The following is a 20,733-nucleotide window of genomic DNA, read 5'->3' as shown; positions in this document are numbered from 1 at the left end:
GGGGAGAGGAGGAGGAAGAGGAGGGGGGTGGAAGGGCCGGGGCGGGGCGGGAGGACGCAGGGGGGAACGTTCCGAGCGGCCCGAGCGCCCCCGCCCCTCGAGCTCTCGCGGCGGAGGCTCCTCGAGCCGGGCCGGGTACAACAAGTCTGTCCTCCGACGTCAGGGGGTCATTAATAACCAATTAGGAGGGTCACTGCGGCTCCTATAAAGGCGCTGAGATTTTGCCAAGGGGAAGACCGTCCGGGCCGGGTGTGCGAGAGGCGAGCGCGCGGCCGAGAGCCCCTGGCCGCCGTTTCTCTGAAGCCACCCGCCTCCCACCCACCCCGCACCGCCCCCCTCCTCGCACCCGCCTCCGCCTCCACCCCTGGCTCTCCAGCCCTCCGCGCCGCCTCTGCCATCTCCGCAGATTTCTCCATCTCTCTCTTCATTTCTGCCTCGCTCCCCCTCGTTCACTTTCCTCCCAGCCACCCCGCCCCCCGCCTCCCACTACCTCCAGCGTCCTCGTCCTCCCCCATCACAGCCCTCTTCTCTCGCCCCTGTGCTCCCCACCCGCCCACCACATACCCGCCTCGGCCCGGCCGTCCGGCCGTCCGTCCCCGGCGCCGGCGAGCCCCGGGCCGCCCATGATGGGCTCCGTGCTCCCGGCTGAGGCCCTGGTGCTCAAGACAGGGCTGAAGGCGCCGGGGCTGGCGCTGGCAGAGGTCATCACCTCCGACATCCTGCACAGCTTCCTGTACGGCCGCTGGCGCAACGTGCTGGGCGAGCAGCTCTTCGAAGACAAGAGCCACCACGCCAGCCCCAAGACAGCCTTCACCGCCGAGGTCCTGGCGCAGTCCTTCTCGGGCGGTGAGTCGCGCCGTCGAGGCCGATCGCGTCCCCTCCTCCCCGCGGCCCCTCATTCCCGGGCCCACACGCGCAGGACGCGGCGGGGACACGGGGCGTCGCAGCAGCTCGCGCCAAGCTGGGCGTTCCAGATGCTGCGTGTGACTCAGTTTCCCGCGAGCCGAACCAGGGAGCGAGCAGCCAAGCCCGGGCGGGGAGGGGCCGGGGGCGGGGAGCACCTCCACCCAGCGCGGCACGGTGAAGAGATCTCGGCGTCCAGGCGGCCGGGCGCGCCGCCCCCGCGCTTCCCCATCCGCCCCTCACCCCTTAGAGCCGGCGGGTTCCCGGCATTTAAAGCCTTACTAGGCGTGTAATAGCAGTTGACTCAAAAAGAAGGGGTTTTAAATTCATTTAGTTAACTTGGGCTTGACCCGCGAAAGTTCCCACTTAAACCAAGAACTTTAAAAGGCAGCGGGGGCTGGGGAGGGGGCGGAGGGCGGGCGGACGGGAGAGAAAGCCGCGGAGAGAGCGACGGAGAGAAAGAGAGAGTACGAAAAGTTTCTTTTCTTTAAGATGTCTCAAGTTCTTACTCCTCATTCATCAACCCGCAAACAATATCTTTCCCCGGCGCTGGCATCTCTGCGCGTCGCCCCCTTTTCCCCCTTTACGATTTCTGTTCCTCTCTTAATTTACCGTGCAGACTAATTCCACTTCCATTCACGCTATGTCAACCATCTAATCCCCCCTTTTTGTAAGGGGAATTCCTCGGCCCCTTTTAAACAAGTCCCCTCCGCATTGAGCTACAATTTACTGCTACAGCATTCTTCCAGGGCTAATGAATTTAGAATTAGCAATTTCTTTCGAATGGAGCCGAATGAATGCGATCACTTTAACAGCGTGACAAATTGCCGGCCGCGCCGCAATGGACACCGTTTAACCCCCCCTTTCAGCTGGCCCGCTGGCCGGGTATTTTCCCAGGTAGCTTAGAGGGGGACCTTGTAAGACACGGAGGCCGCCCCTGTGCGCCTCGCCGCTCCCACTCCGGCTGCGCGACCAGGCGGGGGGACCCCCGGAGGTTGCGGGCCGCCCCGGCTCTTGTCCGCCCAGAGAGGCGACTGCGCGGCTCGCCTCGATCCGGGCACTGCCCTTCCTGGCACCCCGGATCCTGGCGGCAGCGAGGGACCCAGGCGCGCCCGGGGTCACCCAGAGAGCGCGAGACACGGCCCGCCGTCGCCCGCGTTTCTTTTGAGCTTCCGCCGCCTCGAAACTAGACTTCCCTTCCGGGCGCTGCCAGCCCGCCCCGGGCGCGAGGCCCGCCCCACCCCGCACCGCGAAAGGAGTCAGAAGCCCTGACCGCGTCCTGGGTCCTCCGACAGTGCGCTGTGCTCGGTGCCGCGACGCGCAGTGAGCGCCGTGCGACGCACGATCGGCCCAGAACCAGACAGGGCGAAGGAGTCTTGGCTGGGCCGTCACCCCCTCGTGGGAGCGGGCCTCAGTTTACCCATTGGTAAAGCCACGCACTGCGGTCGGCTCAGTAGTTCTTAAACTTTGCCAGGGTGGAGGGCAGGGGAGGTTGTGGATGCTTTGAGAATTCGTGGAAAGACTAAAAACAAAAACAAACGCAAACAAACAAACAAAAAGCTCTCCTCGAAATGAGTCCCAAAGCACCCCTTGCTTTCGGAGGGTCCCCGGGTTGCAATCAGAGGAGACTCGGGTCGCTGAGCCTCCACCCCCGGGGAAGAGCCGGGCCTCCCCTGCCTCAGGCTCTGACCCAGTCCCCATGCCCGGCGGCCGCAGAGGTTCAGAAGCTGTCCAGCCTGGTGCTGCCGGCCGAGGTGATCATCGCGCAGAGCTCCATCCCCGGCGAGGGCCTCGGCATCTTCTCCAAGACGTGGATCAAGGCGGGCACAGAGATGGGCCCCTTCACCGGCCGCGTCATCGCCCCGGAGCACGTGGACATCTGCAAGAACAACAACCTCATGTGGGAGGTACGCGCGGGCTGCGGGGCTGCAGGCTGCGGGCTTCGGGTGGGGCCCTGGCGTCCGGCCGCTACTTCCGCCCTCGCTGGAAGCTGCGGGCGCCTTGGGCCAGGCCTTGACGCTCCCTGAGGCCGGATCCTACCGCCTGATGCCTGGAGGTTCCTCCCCAAATCGCGAGGCGAAGGCGCTCTCCTCTGGCCGGCCCTAGGGATCACGTCCGTTGTTAGGTCCGCTTCTTAGAGGAGGGCACGGAGACCCAGAGAGGCCATGTCCTTTGCCCAGGGTCCCACGGAGAGCTGGCAAGCCACTCCTGGGAGCCACCGCCCAGCCACCTGCATTCTTTCCCTCACTCCAGAAGCAGCAAGGAAAGCCCCTCAAAGCCAGCCCTGGCCTTGGGGTGAGGGTGGCTGGAAGGAAGGATGAAGGGAGCCTGTGCTCCTTGGCAGTCGGGCTTCCCAAGCCAAGCAGAATAACGGCATTGGAAATGAGCACCGATTAACTGGCAAGCGGCTTTCTGAGCGCGGGGCCTGCATTCCACCAGATGTTCTCAGCAGCCCCACGAGTTATTATTCCCATTTTACAGACGGAAACTGACCTTCCATCCAGGCTCTTCTGACCCTCCTCCCCCACAACGGTGCCAGATGCCAGGGACGGCCCCCCCTGGGACAAAGCCCCACCCAGAGCACTTCCTCCTCTTGGGGGTCTCACCTTGAGGAGGCCAGGCTGAGGCACCCTCTCCCTAATGTCATTTCTCCTCCTTCCTCCATGGCTCCCCACCACCGGGCAGGCCACTAAGGAGAGGAATGGGCCAAATCCTGCACCTGGTCACAGGATCAGAGGAAGAGAGCAGAGGGCCATGAGGCCTCTCCTAACCTCACCTCCTCCCACCTCTGGAGGCCTGGGCCGTGGTTCCCATCTCCAGTTGTTGCTGGGTTAGGAAGTTGGGGTCCAGTTTGGTTTCTGAGTACTATTGGTAGCTCCCACAAAGGGGGCCTGGGCCAGGCCAGGGTGACACAGTGAGCCAGCCTTCCCTTTCTAGGCTCTTCTGTGTCCCCCGCTGAGGTCCTGGCCAGTGTTCTCCGCGGCTTTGGGGAGCACCTCCGCATCCCCGGAGAACTAGCTGGAGTGGACGTCACTTTGTGCGCTCAGTGATCTCTTGGAGATGCTTTGCATCTGGGGATGGGGAGGACGTGGCAGCAGGAGCCTGTGGGGCCCTGGAGACTTGACTCCCTGTTGGCCACTTCTAGCCAGCTGGCCTCAGGCGAGTCACTGTACTGCTCTGAGCCTCCCTTTCACCGGCTGGAAAACCAAGACAATAATAGCTGCGTCCACTTCCTGGGGCTGTTGTGAGGATGGAGAGAGAGAGCGTGTGGATGTGCCCAGCCTGGGGCCCATAGCCCTAGCCACGGGCGGCACACAGGACACAGCCCCGCCTCACCTGGCCCCCGATTCACCTGCGCGCAGGTGTTCAACGAGGATGGCACGGTGCGCTACTTCATCGACGCCAGCCAGGAGGACCACCGAAGCTGGATGACCTACATCAAGTGCGCACGTAACGAACAAGAGCAGAACCTGGAGGTGGTCCAGATCGGCACCAGCATCTTCTACAAAGCCGCTGAGGTGAGTGTGTGCGCTGCTATGTGGGGGCGGCGCGTGCAGCTGGCGGGGGCGGGGGACTGAGGTGGAGAGAGGGGCGTACGCGCTGGCCCAGCTGGCCCTGCCCGGGCTGGAGGACTGAGGCCCATGCATCACTGTCTCTGGGAGCACGACCTCCAGGGCAAGCTTTCTGCCGTAGATCAGAAAGGACAGAACTTTCCACTTTATGCCATCGTGAATCTCATGTGCACCTCCACTGGGGTCCCCGGATAACTGCTGAGGGGGTGCTGGGGTTGAGAAGCCATAGAAATACAGAGGGAAAGACACCAGAAGGCAGCCCAGGGAAAGCATCTGGGGGGGAGAGAGGGCGTTGTGTCGGCAGCATTTTGGCTGTGCCTTGCCCGCCACCAGTGACGGGTGGACCACGCGCGACTCTAACCTCAGCTATCGCATCCTGATCACTTGTCAGGCTTTTCCTAGACACTGTATGCGCATTACCGTATCTAATCCTCACGTGTTGAATCCACAAGGGAGGGTTCTGTGATTACCTCCAGTGTGCTGGGTCTCACTTGATGAGTGGCAGACTCAGCGGCTTCCATGGGCGTTTGTGAGGGACGCTAACACTAATGTCTGAGCATTTGTGAGGGACGCTAACACTAATGTCTGAGCTGGGCGAAGCTTCTCAGACGAGAGAGAGAGGGAGAGATTAAATAGCATATCCCGTGGTGGGTGGGAGGGGCTGTCAGAGGAGCTGGCCAGGCCCAGGGCAGGGAGAGGTTCAGGCGGGATGGGGAAAGGAGGTGTCCCCAGTGGGGAAACGCTTGGGCAGAGGCAGACAGGCTCACGGTGTTCGGGGAGATGATGAGAGCACAGAGCAGGCCGAGTGGTGGTAGCCGGGAGGCGGTAGCCGAGGCAGCCATGCTGTGAGGACCCTCCCTGCACGTTGTCTCTTGGCAGGACATTTGCTCAGCGTCCAGCCCAGGACGGGGCAGGCAGCCCAGGTTCCCTGTGGCGGGTTGGTGGCGAGTGCTCTGCACGGGTGGTGGGGCTCTTCCCCCAGTAGTCCTCTGGACCCCACACTTCTGCTCCTCTGTGGAGGGAGAAGCACGGTGCCCCTTGGGGTACGGCTAGGCTTGGCTGAGTTTGGGGGTGTTCTGAAGGAGCCCCCCGCCCCAGGCCAGAGGATGACTCTCCTTTCCTTTAGTCCGTTTTCTTCCTGTAACTCAGAGCCCTATGTCTTTCTAAGGCCCCAAGGGGCACTGGACAGTTGTCCCTCAATAACCAGGCCCCTGGGAATCTTCCAGGAGTGACAACAGAATGGCCTTTGCCTGGGCCCTGGTGTGGTCCAGCCAAGGGCTGGACCTCAGGAGAACCAAGAGGGGTAAAGAAAGGTTGGGACTTCCCTGGCGGTCCAGTGGTTAGGACTCGGTGCTTCCCCTGCTGGGGCCTGGGTTCAATCCCTGGTCAGGGAACTAAGATCCCGAAAGCTGTGCGGCACAAAAGAAAAAAAAAAGAAAGGTGAGCCGTTCTTGGACTGGGGTTCAGGTGAGGTGGGACAGTGCGAGGATAGGACTGACGGTGGCCCAGGCTGAGGACAGAGGTGTTTCCTGAGACTGTTGGCTGGGCTGCCACCCTATGGGAGCAAGGGCCTCCCCTTAGACATCCTAGGGTCAGCCTCATGTGTGACTGAACCTCACCCCTGGCAGAGAGCGCCCCCCTTTACCCGCTCCACCTCACACATGTCCTCACATCTGCACACTGCTTCCCGGCCCCCCTGAAACAGATGAGATGGGGGACACCCAATCATTCCATCCCTCCACGCAGACACACGCACGCTCACACACACACATGCTTACACACAGGAGAGAGGGTAAGGATGCTGGTATGATTTTGGCAAAAGGACTCCCCACGGCGTCGGATGCGGAGGCCTGAGTCTCATCTTGCTGTTCAGGTCACATGGCTGAGGAGAGCTGAACAGAGTCAGGAAATATTAATAGACGTTTATACAGAGATTCAGAGTCGGAGGACAAGGTGGCTGAAGTGCATCTCCATGGAGGAATCTAAGTTTATAAGATTTTTTTAAAAGTCATCGACATCTGATCAGGAATTTAAGTTGAAAAAAGAGGATTGGGAAAATCTACCATATATGATCAAGATAAGTAGATACCACCGGTTTAGCTCTTCATGCTTTCACAGAGTTAGCAAGCCGAGTGCCGGAGTGACGAATAAGGAAACGCAAAATACCGCCCACTTTACTTTTAATAAGTGAAGTTAGGTACATTTTTCGTGGTGGCAACTTTCTTAAAGCCGTGTGTCAAAATGTCAGATGCCACTTACCGGACCAGCTGTGTGTCCAGGTGTGTGTGAGCACCGTGCAGCAGGGCTTGTCCAGAAGACATTTCTGCTGCTCCAGGCCACTCCCCGGACGCCTCTCGAATTCGCGGGCTGTTTGTTCTGCGCGTGTGTGTGAGCCAAGAAGGGTCTGTGCCATGACCTGTTTGCTTAATCTTTCCGTCACTCAGAACCACTGTGTATATTTCATAACAGTGACCCATTGCTTGCCAAAAAAAAAGTGAGAAGAAACATCTTAATTCAGCAAGCAGAATATACTACGGCTGCGCTAAGATTTCCCACAAATACGAAATTAACAGCCGTCCAAAGGGAGACGAGGGTGATGGCTCTCCAGGCCGGCCAGTCTGTGCAGAATTCCTAGGCAGATCTACCAACATGTTATCCCAGGCTCTCCCCTCGCTATCTTCAACCTCAGGTGCCTAAAATGACATTTCTAGAAAGTGCCCAGCACATTGCAAATGGGCACTAAATGTTGAATGAATAAGTCTTTCTCCAGGTGATGGGGGCTGGGTTGAAAATGGACCCACGGACCCTTTTCTCCCAAGAAAACAAAACCGGCAAAGAAACCAGCTGCCCCAGGGAAGCAAGAACTTTGACCCCAAAACTCAACACAAGAAAACGATTTAGGAATAAGCTATGAAAATTTTGCATTTTGGAACTGGGAAAAGAATTCCCAGGCTTTTCCCCTCCCGAGGTTTTGGCAAATGGCTGTGCCCTGAAGCGTGGGCTTTTTCTTTCAGCTGCTTTGCTTCTCATTTCAGGCAATTGAGGTTTGTTTTGGTTTTTTTTTTTCCCCTGGAGCCTCATAGCCCCATCTCTCTTTTTCTTAGCTCTGTGAGGGCAAAGCACCATTTTCCTTTTGATCTTACTCACCGATGGGTGCAGTTAGGCACTTCGGTTTTTAATAATAAGCATAATTAATGATGCTACCGTCTGCGGAGCAGTTACCACGTGCCAGCACTGTGCTAAGGGTCTTAGCGACTTTGAAAAAATCGAATCCACTCAGTCTGGTGCTATCACTATCCCTGTTTTAATGACGTTGAAACTAAGGTTCAGGGAGATCTTGGGAGATTGTTGAGCTGTGATTTGAATCCAGACCTGTGGGACCCCACGGTGGAGCCCTTGGTCACCACGCCATGGGACCTCCCTGGCCAATATCTCTTTGCTGGAACTCTATTAATTGGTGTGTTGGGACATCTGTGGTACAATGGAAATTGATATTCGTCCAGATGACACTGAGGTCCTTCTAGACAAGGGCTTCTGTACCACCGGGAGGACGGAGAGGACATCAGAGCCTCCTGGGAGCACGTTCAATACTGTGACATGAATTTCTATTAGGAAAACAAACCAAAACCCCCAAACGTTTTCAACTGATAATACAAATTCAGAAAAGGGTCAGGACAGAACTTCTGGGCCAACAGGGAAGGTGAAGAGGCACCAGTTGGGAGATTATATAATTTGTCAACCAAGGAGTCAGGCGCTGATACTCACCCCGTGTCTTGACGATGTGGATTTTATGGGACAGGATTCATTTCTTTGGCAATTGCTGTGTTTATTGTGTACCCTGAGCCAGTCTCGGATCCCCAGAAAAGTAGATGAGTAGCTGATTCTCCTTCTCCGAGCCCCCGTGGAAAGCCCTGGCTGGGCCAGGCCAGAGTGTTGGCCATAAAGAAACAGGGCTACTGAGGAGGCCTGCACGGGACCGTGGCCGTTCTTTGCTCTTAGGTGACTGGCTGATGAGACCCTGGCAGCCTCTGGACAACGGTACTAAGATCTCAGGGAAGAGGCTGTGGGTCTCCCCGGCACTCCTGGTCTCCATCTCTGGGGTCATTGCATGAGGGGTGTCTGGGAGCAAGCAGATGCCAGAGGTCCAGGCCAGGAGCTGCTGCTGGTTTCCCAGAGCTCTGAAGGGCAGAGAGAGACTCTAGTGCCCGGCCTCTGTGCGGGTGAGGCCGCCTTCCCCAGCGCTGCCTTACAGCCGGAGGCTTCTTGTTGTCTGGGGATGCGTGTCATTCTCAATTCTAGTAGGTTCTTTTTAATAGATTTTCTCTCTTTAAAAAATTTTTTTTTGTATAAACGTAATATGTGCTCATTAATTCTTAAAAAATCAGATGCATCTTGTAGAAAATGAAAGTCACTCCGCTCCGTCATGCTGTTCCTCATGCACCTTAAATCAGCATTAAAAAAAAAACTGGTCTCAAAACGACAAACCCTTCTGAGGAACGATGTGCAGAAAACCGGCCACAGTGGCTGGGTGCCCTGAGTGGGAGAGAGAGTTACTTTTCCTTATATACTGCTTTGTGTCTGTATCACTGTTTTAATTTTTAAAATGCACTAGTGGGCTTCCCTGGTGGCGCAGTGGTTGAGAGTCTGCCTGCCGATGCAGGGGATGCGGGTTCCTGTCCCGGTCCAGGAGGATCCCACGTGCCTCGGAGCGGCTGGGCCCGTGAGCCATGGCCGCTGAGCCTGCGCGTCCGGAGCCTGTGCTCTGCAACGGGAGAGGCCACAAGAGGCCCGCGTACTGCAAACAACAACAACAAAAACATGCACTAGTAAAATTTTTAGTACATTTGAACAATGTGTTAGTAACTACATGGCTCAGCCTATATTGAAGCAGTCAGTATTAAAGTTCTTCTTTTAAAAATATGATTCCCAACCACCACTTTCAATAATAATATTCAGAGTTCGTTCTTGGCTTCTCATTCACCACCGTGATTGTTGTTGCTGTTATATCTGTTTTATACTTAATAATAATTGTTAGTCAATTCAAATGAAAAGGCCGGTGTTGACTTAGATACTTGATTCCCAGACTGCATGTCTGGGGGTGGAGATGCAGCTCCCACTGGCGACTTGCTGAACCTGTCATCCCACAACTGTGCTCCCCGCCCCCCGGGCAGATGGGCCAGGGAAGAGGTGGCACCGGAGGGGCACTGGTGTCCTGGGAGCATGTGGGCCCAGCCTGTTCTTCTTGCTTCTTTTTTCGCCGCGCGGCTTGTGGGATCTTAATTCCCCGACCAGCGATTGAACCCAGGCCCTCAGCAGTGAAAGCACTGGGTCCTCACCGTTGGACCGCCAGGGAAGTCCCCAGCCTGCGCTCTTGATGGTCACTGAAGGACCCCATGTCCCAGAGGTGGCTGCCAGCTTCTCTGAGCGGTTGATGAGCTCTCGGAAAATAGGACAAACAGCTTTAAGTGCGTGGCCCCGTGGAGCCCGGACAAGCGCCCTGTGAGGTTACAGAAGGGGCTGTCCCTGTTCTGCAGTTGAGGAAACTGAGGACCAGTGGCAGAAGGCACCTTGCCCAAAGTGACACGCTCAGCAGGTGGGGAGCCCAAGTGGACCCCGACGTGTGTGAGCCCAGGCCCTGAGCCAGGAACCTCAGCAGAACAGTCTCCGGAAGGAAGGGGAGTGTACAGACAGTTGGACAAGGGGTTGATTGCTTTAGAAGAACCGTGATGTATAAATATCTGTTGTCGTCTGAGAATTGAAGCCAGGGGTTGGGACAATGTCAGAGGTGACATAATCAGAGTCCTAGAGTTGGGGGAGCCTCAGGGATCATGCTCTCCACCCCCTTCACTTCAGGAGACAAGCTTAGAGAGACAGAGTGTTTGCCTAGGGTCACCCAGGGACCTGGCGACCGAGGGCCCACCGGCACCATCTCTCAGCAGCTTCCTTCACGGTGAATTTACCTTGAATATTTTAGCTCCATCACCCTCTTTTCTAAGGGGTTCACAAAACTCTCTCAGCTCCACCCTTTCTCCAGCAGGGCCTCCAGCTCTGACCCCCGCTGGCCTCCTTTACAGCGGCCGTGACTATGAATGACCAGAGAGGCCTCGAGGACTCTCGCTGTGGGGCCAGATTCTAACCTGCCTGCTTTCTCTGACGCGCTGCCTGATTTTCCTTGGGTTCCGGGGCTGCATTTGGTTTTTCCATATTTAAACCCCGTCAGTCCGAGCTGGTGTGGCACCCTCCACCCGGCTCTTCGTCACTCACTGTCCCTGAGGCTTGATGTGACACCCCGTGGGCTGTAGGGTCTGTTGGGAAGGGGCACAGTGACCCCTGGATGAGTCTTATGAGGATGGACGTTGCCTAGGCCCCCTGGAGCTTCCCTTCTCCCGCCCCCTCCTGTCTCTGCTTCCCTCTCCTTTCAGGGTCCAGCAGGGCTGGCTGGCTGGCTGTGATGCTCTGAGGCTCTTCCTGGCTCTGACCAGAGGAAGGAAGGTGTGGCGAGCAGATCGGGGGTCTTCAGGCCAGAAAAAAAGGGAAGGGGCGGGGGCTTTCTCTGTGACCGTGGAGGCCAAGGAGAAGGGCCCTAATCTGGTGTGATTTCAGACAGCCCTAGATGGAGTCCTGTGTGACCTTTTGTACTTCAACTAAAAGAAAACCCACCAGGAAAACAAGCCAGCCATCGCCCGGGGGGGCGGCATCCACCTTTCTCTGGGCAGATCAGAGAGTGACCCCCAGGGTGGGTGCCACAGCTAGCTCCCCCGGGGTCCAGGCCTTGGGAGGCGATGGGCTTCCCCTCTCTCATTTGCTCTAGCTGGCTGGAGCCTGCAGGTTCTTTGCTTTGAGGAATAAGTGGCTTCCACCAAAGGTGTGGCGGGCCCCTGGGCTGTCCCAGAGGGCGGGGTCAGCCTCACCTCAGGAGCAGGCCTTCCACTGCCTCCCTGGATTGTCACTGCAAAGCCCTCCCTCCTGACCGCGGGCACCGCGTCCCTGGGGCAGTCCTCCCCTGGGAGCAGCAGAGCCCTGTCACCATTTGTGGAGTTCTCTGCCGTAGACCTAGGACATGGCAAACGAATCTTGTTTAAGGCTGTTTGCCCCAGTATTTCCGGAGGTGCAGGTGTTCACGGAACTGAATGCTTCTTTTTTAGCTGCGTACAGGGAGTCAGAGCCCTGTGATGGGGAGAGAAGGGTATGTGACGTGGCGCTGCCTCGTGGTTGCTCTGGATAAGAGATATTTCCAGAACATCATCAGGCAGGGTGTAACCGAGAACCACAGGGTGCCCCGCAGGCCACTATCCTTGGGAACGTCTGGCTCAGCCCCACAGACCTGAGGGCTGGCTGACTCTGCTTCCCCTCGGAGAGAAATGAGAAGTTTTCTAGCTTTCCTTCTTCCTTTACTTCTGCTTGCGGCAAGGTTTCTGTTCCATTGCTGTCAGTTTGGGAGCTCCTGTGTGGCCAGGAGACAGCTCTGGTCCCAGCAGCAGAGCCAGGACAGCGACAGTGAGAAGTCCTGGCAGAGGGGGGCAGAGGGGCAGAGCAACTCAAGGCCTTCCATGTCTGTGAAGCTTGCCGGGGATAGCTTGGAGGAAAGGGACCCAAGTGTGCCTTTCTTGGGGCTGAGACTGTATCCACATCTCCAAGGTGGGCACCAGGACAGCCCCTCCTGGCTGTGAGGGAAACCCCCCCGCCCCCGACCCTGGGCTGCTGCCTTCCTGATCTCCTTTTGCCTCCTTCCCTACAGATGATCCCTCCAGACCAGGAGCTGCTGGTGTGGTATGGAAACTCACACAACACCTTCCTGGGGATCCCTGGTGTGCCCGGGCTGGGGGAGGAGCAGAAAAAGAACAAGCATGGTAGGTAGTCCCCATGAGGCCACAATGACAAGGGAGCCACGGAAGCCAGAGAGAGAGACAGTGAGTGTGTGTGTGTGTGTGTTTGGCAGGGAGGCTCCTGGCCTCTGGGGACCCTGGTTCCTCGTCCAGCAGCATCAAGCACATGGGACTTACTGGTTCAAGGAGGCCAATGACCCTGGAGCCGCTGCCATGGTCCAGGCATAGATGGAAGACAGTTCTGATTCTGGACAAGACAGACTGTCTGGGGGCAGATTGGGTGGAGGCAGCAGCAGCGTGTGGTGGAGAAGCAACTGGCCAGGCAGTAGGAGACTGGATTGAGTCCCAGTTCTGCTGTGCAATCTTAGGAAATGGCTCAGTTTACCCACCTGTAAAGGAAGGATGTTGGGCGCGATGATCTCTAAGCTCCCTTCCAGCTTTCACAGTCCACATTTCCCTGCCCTGTCCCAGGTGCTGAGCCTGGCCCAGAGTAGGTGCTCAGTATAAACCTGTTGAATGAAGGCAGAGCAGGGTGTGCCTGTGTGTGTGCTGCAGCGGGGTGGGGCGGGGCGCTGGTATCACGGTAGAGACCATTTGCTCAAGACCTATTTCCTGCCAAGTATTGGGCTAAACCTTCTACAGGTGTCATCCCACATGGGTCCTCATAAAACCCTTGTGATATTTGGTTATCCTTATTTTTAGAGGATGAACCTGAGGCTCAGCAGCTACTGTTTATCCAGAGCTTGCTCTGCAGCTAATGTTTCACAAACCATTTCTCTGATCCTTACAGCAACCTTTTGGGCGTGATGCTATTATTACTTCCATTTCAGGGATGAGAAAAGTGAGGTGCAGTTCACTGGTACATAGTTGGCATTCAGTAAATATTTGTGGGATGAATAAATGAAAGGTTTTGGGGAGAGAGGAGGAGTTATAACAGTGACCACCATTGATGGAAGGTTACTATAAACCTGGTACTTCCCCATATCCGGCCTCAGGCAGGTAAAGTGATCAATACAGAGTAATCTTCAAAGACGTCAGTTTTTTGTGATCATCTCGTGTAGTCGTGCATAGCCCCGTGAGGTCGTAGTAGCTTCCCATTTTACGGATGAGAAGGTTGAGGTTTCCCGAAGCGAAGTCACTAAGTCCCTGAGATCTCGCAGCATGGTCTGGAGTCCAGCTCCTATGTGATCCCAGGCCAGGTCTCTTGCTGCCCCTACCACCCCTCTGCCAGCGCCAGCAATCTGAGCAGTGGCCACCCAACGATCGGAGGCGGTTGGGCCCTGGGAGGGGCGCACGTGGGGGAGGGGTACGGGGAGACCAGGCCGCGGCCGCGCGGGTTCTAACGAGGCTGCTCTCTCTCTCCCCCTCCCCGCCTGACCCCCCCGGGCCCCGCCCGCGCGGCCAGAGGACTTCCACCCGGCGGACCCGGCGGCTGGCACCTCGGGCCGCATGCGCTGCGTCATCTGCCACCGCGGCTTCAACTCGCGCAGCAACCTGCGCTCGCACATGCGCATCCACACGCTGGACAAGCCCTTCGTGTGCCGCTTCTGCAACCGCCGCTTCAGCCAGTCGTCCACGTTGCGCAACCACGTGCGCCTGCACACGGGCGAACGCCCCTACAAGTGCCAGGTGTGCCAGAGCGCCTACTCGCAGCTGGCCGGCCTGCGCGCCCACCAGAAGAGCGCGCGCCACCGGCCGCCCAGCGCCGCGCTGCAGGCCCACTCGCCCGCGCTGCCCGCGCCGCACGCGCACGCGCCCGCGCTCGCCGCCGCCGCCGCCGCCGCCGCCGCGCACCACCTGCCGGCCATGGTGCTGTGAGCGCCGCGGCGCGCCCGCTCCCGCCCGCGCGCGCCTCCGCCGGCCAGCCCGCCGGGGCGCGCGGCGGGGCTGCTCTCCCTCGCGACTCGCGCTCCCTGCGGCACGCGGCCGCCGGACCCGGCGCTGTAGGTGCGCCCCAGAAATGACGCCCAGGCATACACTCTTCGCCCCGTTTCGCAGATGAGGACACTGAGAGGCGACGTCCTTTTCGCGGGCCGCGCAGCTGGTGCAGCTGCTCGGCCGCCTCCTCTTCAGGGGATCCCCATGCTCGGCCTCACCCCTGAGTCTCCCTTCTCTTGTGGAGTCGGCTGTCCAGGCTGATAGCCCCCTGGTGGGTGCCAGGAGAGGGGACCGAAAGTCTCCGAGGGCCCTCAGCGGGGAAAGGGGGCCCTCACCACCCCCACAGAGAGCTGCGTGTTGGGATGGAGCTCCCTGTCCCAGTGTGGGCAGCGCGCCCGGGCACTACGCGCATCTGTCTCCTCCTCCCGCCTCTGAGACTGGTATCTTGCAATGTCAGAACTCAAGGACGCGACCTTGAAATTTGGGGACTGAAGGGGTTCAGGGGCAGCCAGAAGAGGCCGGAGAGACCTGCCCTTCCCTGCCAAGCGGGCCCTTCTCTCCTTCGGGCCACCTTCCCCCGAAAGTCGGCTCCTTGGGGATGGACGAGGCACAAATGTGCCAGGTAGGCTGAGAATGAAGGCAAAACGGAAATCCACTATGGGGACCCCGGGAAAGGCCTAGCCCTTCTTTGGGCCTCCGTTTACCATTTCCCCGTCTGTAAAATGAGAGAGTTGGACCAATGCCTCCTCCCCTTCAGCTCTGACATCAAGCTTGGAAAGAGGAAGTTTCCTGCCCCTGCTCGCCACTCTCCGACCCGAGGAGGCCAAGACTGGCTTCTCAGCCCGGAAAGCATCTCCGAGCTGTGCGGGATCCCGGGAGGTTCCGCCCTTGTTCTGTCCCAAGTTTCCCCAAGCTCCGGCCGTGGGCGCCCTCTGGTGTCGCCTTTCCCACCTTGCAGTCATTTACTAGAATTCCTGTAGGGCGTTTTGTAAAATAAACTATTATAATATTAATGAAAAGTACAAAATGTATAGAATTTTCAAAAACTTGTGTTCTACTTCCAGAAAATGGTCACTTTAACTTTGTAAATATTTATCTAAAATGATATTTACGAAACTGTGATATATATTATTTGATTGTATATGTACAACTGTAAATACATTTGTACCTCTCTTGTATTCTAAAATAAAAATTACTTGGAACATTTATCACTTAGCATCTGAATGGATTGACGCTTTTGTCTGCATGAAAAGGAAATATGGAAAAGGAAAAATGTCTAGAAGTTGGAGAGGGGGCAGGAAGAGTTGTTCCACTTACTGTTTTTTTGTTTGTTTGTTTGCGGTACACAGGCCTCTCACTGTTGTGGCCTCTCCCGTTGCGGAGCACAGGCTCCGGACGCGCAGGCTCAGCGGCCATGGCTCACGGGCCCAGCTGCTCCGCGGCATGCGGGATCTTCCCGGACCGGGGCACGAACACACGTCCCCTGCATCGGCAGGCGGACTCTCAACCACTGCGCCACCAGGGAAGCCCCACTTACTGGTTTTGAAAGTCACCCTTGGCACAGCTGGGTGTCAGCTCCCAGAGAGATGACCACAGCACAGAGCAATCAGAAATCCCCCAAGGGGCTGGCAGATTCCTCGTGGTTTCCAGCTGACTCTCAAATATCAGTGTCTTGCTTTGTTACTGCCCCAAATCTTTACTTAATTTTTTTTTTTCATTTTCATGGACAACTTGAGGAATCCAAGCAGCCAGTGTGGGTGGACCACGATGGGCGCCACGTGCACTCCCAAAGCCTAGAATTTCCAAATGCTCTGGGCACCCATTTCCAGACCCTCCTTGAGGAAGACCAAAGAGCAAGGAGGCCATCAATGTAGGGCCAGGCCCTGGCTCTCCTCTCCAGGACCTCCTGACCAGGAGGAGGTGTACAAACTGGGAAGTGTGAGTTCTCACCTGTGCTCCGGCATGTAAGGCTGTGAGGCTGTCACCCTTCCAACCCACTGACATCCCTCAGGCACACCTCTCTGTGCACCGTCATCTAGCTGTACACACACACACACACACACACACACACACCCCTGAAGACACTGGAATTCACACTTGTACACACAGACCATCCCCATTTGGAGCTTCAGGTATTCCCAAAGACCGCATACTTTGGGGGACTGGTCTTGCACCCTGGCAGATGGGGGCACAGGCAGAGATGTACACTTGATGTGTCCACTGGTAGGTCCCATCTAGGGTCTGGGGTTTCCTCCTTGGGCTAGTGGGGGATGTTACCCTTGGTACTGCCCCTCCTCCCATTACAAATCTTGCCTCTCCTTTGATTCTTCACCATGAGGCTTCAGATGCCTCTGGTGGCCCCTGGCCTTACCCTTCTCTCAGTGCAGTGCAGGTGTCAGACTTCAGAGAAGGCAGTGGGGCCCTTGATCAAAAATCTAAATCGCTCTCTGTAGGTAATTCTGTGAAGTTTCAGCTACAGTTCACAGGGCCGCAGCGCGGGCTCCAGAACCCACCTGGTGGCAGCAGGCTGTAATTGCAGACGAAAGTGCATGCGCTCTGCTGGCTGCTGACCTGTTTCTCCTCCAGCGGTGTGCTGGCGCTGGAGATGCTAGGATGAGCAGATAGGAATCATCATTCTGAAGAATTGCACGCTGGTGGGAGGCCTGGTACTCAAAGCCTAATCTACCTTGCTCGCATTCCCAGAAGAGGCTTCGGGCCCCTTTCCCAAGAGTGCACGCCCCCTCCTCCCCACAAAGGCATGCAAACACAGCCACAGTCATTTTGGGGTTTAGAGATTTACATGCGTGCATTCCAGGAATCCTCCCCGTGAACCCATGAGCTTGGTACTCTTTTTTCTTGTTTCTCCCCCATGCTCTATTAAAGTCCATTTGAAGTATGAGAAAACTGTGGCAGAGAGGAAGTCATTTGCCCGTGTCACTCTGCCAATGAGTGGCAGAGCAGGTTTCACCATGGCAACTGACCTTAGAAGCGATGCTCATGACCAGCAGGCCACACCACCGCCCAGTCAGCCTGCAGATTCGGCCAGAAGGGCTTGCTGCGTATGCCATAGGGATGCAGTGTAGACCAGCACTGTAAATTGTCCTTGTATATTTCAAGCTTGCAAAACTCACTTATTCATTCTCGTAGGTTTTTGGGGTAGATTCCTTAGGACTTCTATGTACATGATCATGTTGTCTGTGAATAAAGGCAGTTTTATTTCTTCCTTTTCAATCAAGATGCCTTTTTTATTGCATGGTTCAGGACCTCCAGGTGTAGAGGATTCTAGATAGAGGCCACTGGTCTGTGTTTGAAACCCTGCTCGGCCGTTCACTAGCTGTGTGACCTCGGGCAAGTCAATTAATGGCTCTGTGTCTCAAGTTCCTCAAATGAAAAATGGGGTGATACTTAGCTCCTCAGGACACTGTGAGGATTAGGTGGGATAATATAAATTAATGAATAAAGTACATGGCTCGGTATCTGGCACGTAGTAAGTGCTCAATAAATGGGAGCTGTTGTTAGCATATGGATGCCTTTGGTGGGTAAGAAGGGTTGTAGCTGCTTCTATCACCTACCTCACTGGACATCCCCCAGAGGGCATCTAAGGCAGCTGTCCATCTCCTCTTCTCCTGCCCTTTCCTATAGCCATTATCCTCAGATCTCTTGAAGCGGAAGAACAGATATCCTAAGCTTTCAGCTTCCTTCCCACCTTGAATCTGGTCTGCTGGGATGTGTGGCCGCGAGGGGTGGGAAAGGTTATGGCTGGTAGCTGGTTAGCACCCATCCTGACTGCTTCCTACAACATGGCTGCCTCAGGGAAGTCAGACTTCGCGCATGTTGTCTCAGGGCTTCAGGGGCAGGTGTTTGCAGGAGAACCAGGTGGAAGCTGCATGATCTATTCTGACCAGTCCTCGGAGTCCCATAGAGGCACTTCTGACATGCGCTAGCTATCGAAGCAGTCACAAGCCTGCCCAGATGCAAGACGAGGAGGCTCTGACTGCACTTCTTAATTGAAGACTCAGCAAAAATTCTGTGGCCATGTATAAAAACTGCCGCAGATATCAAGGCTATTTCTATGTTTTCAGGAGAAGGTAATACTCTGATGCGGGTCCTTGGGCAGAAATCTTTGTGCACATCTCTGAATAGAAATTTTCTGAAGAAAAAAAAAAGGGACTTCCCTGGCGGTCCAGTGGTTAGGACTCCATGCTTCCACAGCCAGGGGCATGGGTTCGATCTCCGGTCGGGGAACTAAGATCCCACAAGCCACGTGGCACGACCAAAAAAAAAAAGAGAAAACTTCTGCAGTTACTTTTACCATTTCATGGAACACAAGGTGAAGCCAGTGGGTAGATCAGGATCGGGCAAGAGCGCAGGGCCAGAGCGTTCCTGCTGCCTGCTTTCACACTTTTCAAGATTTCCTTGTTGTTTACTTTCACCTGAAGTTCATCTGTCCCTCTCAACCCGCTCCCCAGTGTCAGTAGTTCCTTTCCTTCAAGGCTCACTCATCTGCCGCTGCTGTCAGGAGGCCTTTTCTGTCCTCCCCGCCCCCCACCCCCCAAACCTGAGCTCCTGACCGAGCACCTTGATGCCTGGGGCAGGAAATGCTCCAGAAATGCTTGCCGAATAAGTTTATTCATTCGTTCCACAAACATTTATTGAGTGCTGTTCTAAGGGTGCCCGGGATGTGTTTTAATCAAGTATGGTAAGACATGCAAACATGGAAATGACTGTCCTGAAGGGAGAAGTTCAGCATACTTCAGATTGCCTAGAAACAGGAGGCACGGCGCACCACGCAGAGCCCATGGGGAAGCACACGGGGGGCCGATCAGAAGGCAGCGGGAATGAGGAGAAAATGTGGGAAAGAGCCTTTGCTGGGGTTTCCAAAAGGAAGGACCAGGGGAAGCAGGTTTAGGATTGGCTGGTTTGAATAATCTCAGTAGGCTCTGAGGCACAGGGCCTGTCCCTAGTTGTCTGGTACAGGGCCCTGGGGGGGTTAGGGCAGGCGCATAGGGGTCCAGAGTCTGAGAGCCCCGTAAAAGAGGTGGTGGAGGGCATGGGCTCTGGACTGATTGGTTTGCATTCAAAAGGCACACTCCTGGGTCAGTTGTTTACCATTTCTAGGGATCAGCTAACCCTGGAAGGAGCAGTCCTTCCAGGCTCTGGGAAGCCCCAAAATGTCCAAACGTCAGACTACCATGGAAGATATGGTTAATAAAAGAGCCTACTCTGTACCCAGACAGTGCTAGGGACTGGACAGTGAACAAGAAGTCTGGGCATTTGCAGGGCTTATACCCTGTGGGGAAGATACATGGTGAGTAAATATATGTCATTTTTTCGACAAATGTTTTACGGTTGCCCTCTAGGTACCAGATGAACAAAATAGATAACGGCCCTATTCTCAGAGTATTCCCATTCTAGTGGAGGAAGACTGCAATAAACAAACAAACAAACAAAAAGAAAATTCAGTGACAAGAAATAAAACAGGATCAAGTGGTAAAAGAGGGACTGAGGATTATTCCAGATAAGGTAGTCAGGGAAGGCCTCTCTGAGGAGGTGATATCTGAGCGGAGATCTAAGTGAGGAAGAGCAGCCAGCTACACAAAGACTGGGAGAAGAGCATTCCATGCAGAGAGCACCGAAAGCACGCAGGTCCTGGGGCCAGCGCCTCTGGCTGCAGCGTCTGTGGTGAGTAATAGAGCAGATTAGGTCAGAGATGGGCAGGGCCAGGGAAATGCGAGTTTGGATTTCATTCTTGTGTACAGGGAAGCTGCCAGAAGTGTTCTAAGCAAGGAAGTGGTTTAATCTGATCTGTTTTTATTTATTTATGAGTATCCTAAAAGACTTATTTATTAATTTTTATTCTTTTCCATGATGGTTTATTACAGGATATTGAATGTAGTTCCCTGTGCTATACAGCGGGACCTTGTCGTTTATCCATTCTATATATAATTGCATCTGGGGATTGCATCTGCTAATCCCCAAATCTCAACCCATCCTTCTCCTACTCTCCCCCTCCCCTTTGGCAACCACAAGTCTGTTCTCTATGTCTGTGGGTTTCTTCCTGTTCCGTAGATAAGTTCAGCTCCCTCTGGCTGCTGTATGGACATTGGGTGGTAGGAGGGGCAAACACAGAATTAGGGAGCTGAGTTAGGTGGTGATGCCCAGGTGAGAGATGACATTGATCGGCTTGGGGAGATGGCCCTGGACATGCACAGATGGGGAGGTAGAAGGATATGGGAAGAAGTGGTGAATGTTAGACCTGATCAGCAATTAAAATCACACTGGGAGGGGCTTCCCTGGTGGCGCAGTGGTTGGGAGTCCGCCTGCCGATGCAGGGGACACGGGTTTGTGCCCCGGTCCGGGAAGATTCCACATGCCGCGGAGCGGCTGGGCCCGTGAGCCATGGCCGCTGAGCCTGCACGTCCGGAGCCTGTGCTCCGCAACGGGACAGGCCACAGCAGTGAGACCGAAAAAAAAAAAAAAAATCACACTGGGTGTTAAGACACCCTCACAGACTTGTGGACCCCACTTTGCAGAGCCCCAGTGCCTAAATCTGG

The 20,733-nt window shown here is 55.8% G+C and overlaps 1 protein-coding gene across 1 annotated transcript; it reads left to right on the top strand.

The window, feature by feature from the left end:
* Positions 1 to 623: 623 nt before the first annotated feature.
* On the top strand, positions 624 to 14,119 carry PRDM12 (PR/SET domain 12). Its single transcript, XM_060299920.1, has 5 exons — positions 624 to 846; positions 2,620 to 2,810; positions 4,266 to 4,421; positions 12,214 to 12,325; positions 13,707 to 14,119. Exons 1-5 carry the CDS (start codon positions 624 to 626, stop codon positions 14,117 to 14,119), a joined length of 1,095 nt encoding a protein of 364 aa, XP_060155903.1.
* Positions 14,120 to 20,733: the final 6,614 nt, after the last annotated feature.

This window comes from Globicephala melas, chromosome 6 (genome assembly GCF_963455315.2).
Source record: "Globicephala melas chromosome 6, mGloMel1.2, whole genome shotgun sequence".
Classification (NCBI taxonomy): domain Eukaryota; kingdom Metazoa; phylum Chordata; class Mammalia; order Artiodactyla; family Delphinidae; genus Globicephala; species Globicephala melas.
The sequence above is the reverse complement of the archived record's forward strand: the minus strand, read 5'-3'. Positions and strand labels throughout refer to the sequence as shown.

What these genes read in the sequence shown, in the direction of transcription:
- PRDM12 (XM_060299920.1), top strand. Translation starts at nt 624, where the DNA reads ATGATGGGCTCCGTGCTCCCGGCTGAGGCCCTGGTGCTCAAGACAGGG. An exon ending in TCTTCTACAAAGCCGCTGAG is followed by an intron (nt 4,422 to 12,213) that starts GTGAGTGTGTGC and finishes CCTTCCCTACAG; the next exon opens with ATGATCCCTCCAGACCAGGA. An exon ending in GCAGAAAAAGAACAAGCATG is followed by an intron (nt 12,326 to 13,706) that starts GTAGGTAGTCCC and finishes CCGCGCGGCCAG; the next exon opens with AGGACTTCCACCCGGCGGAC.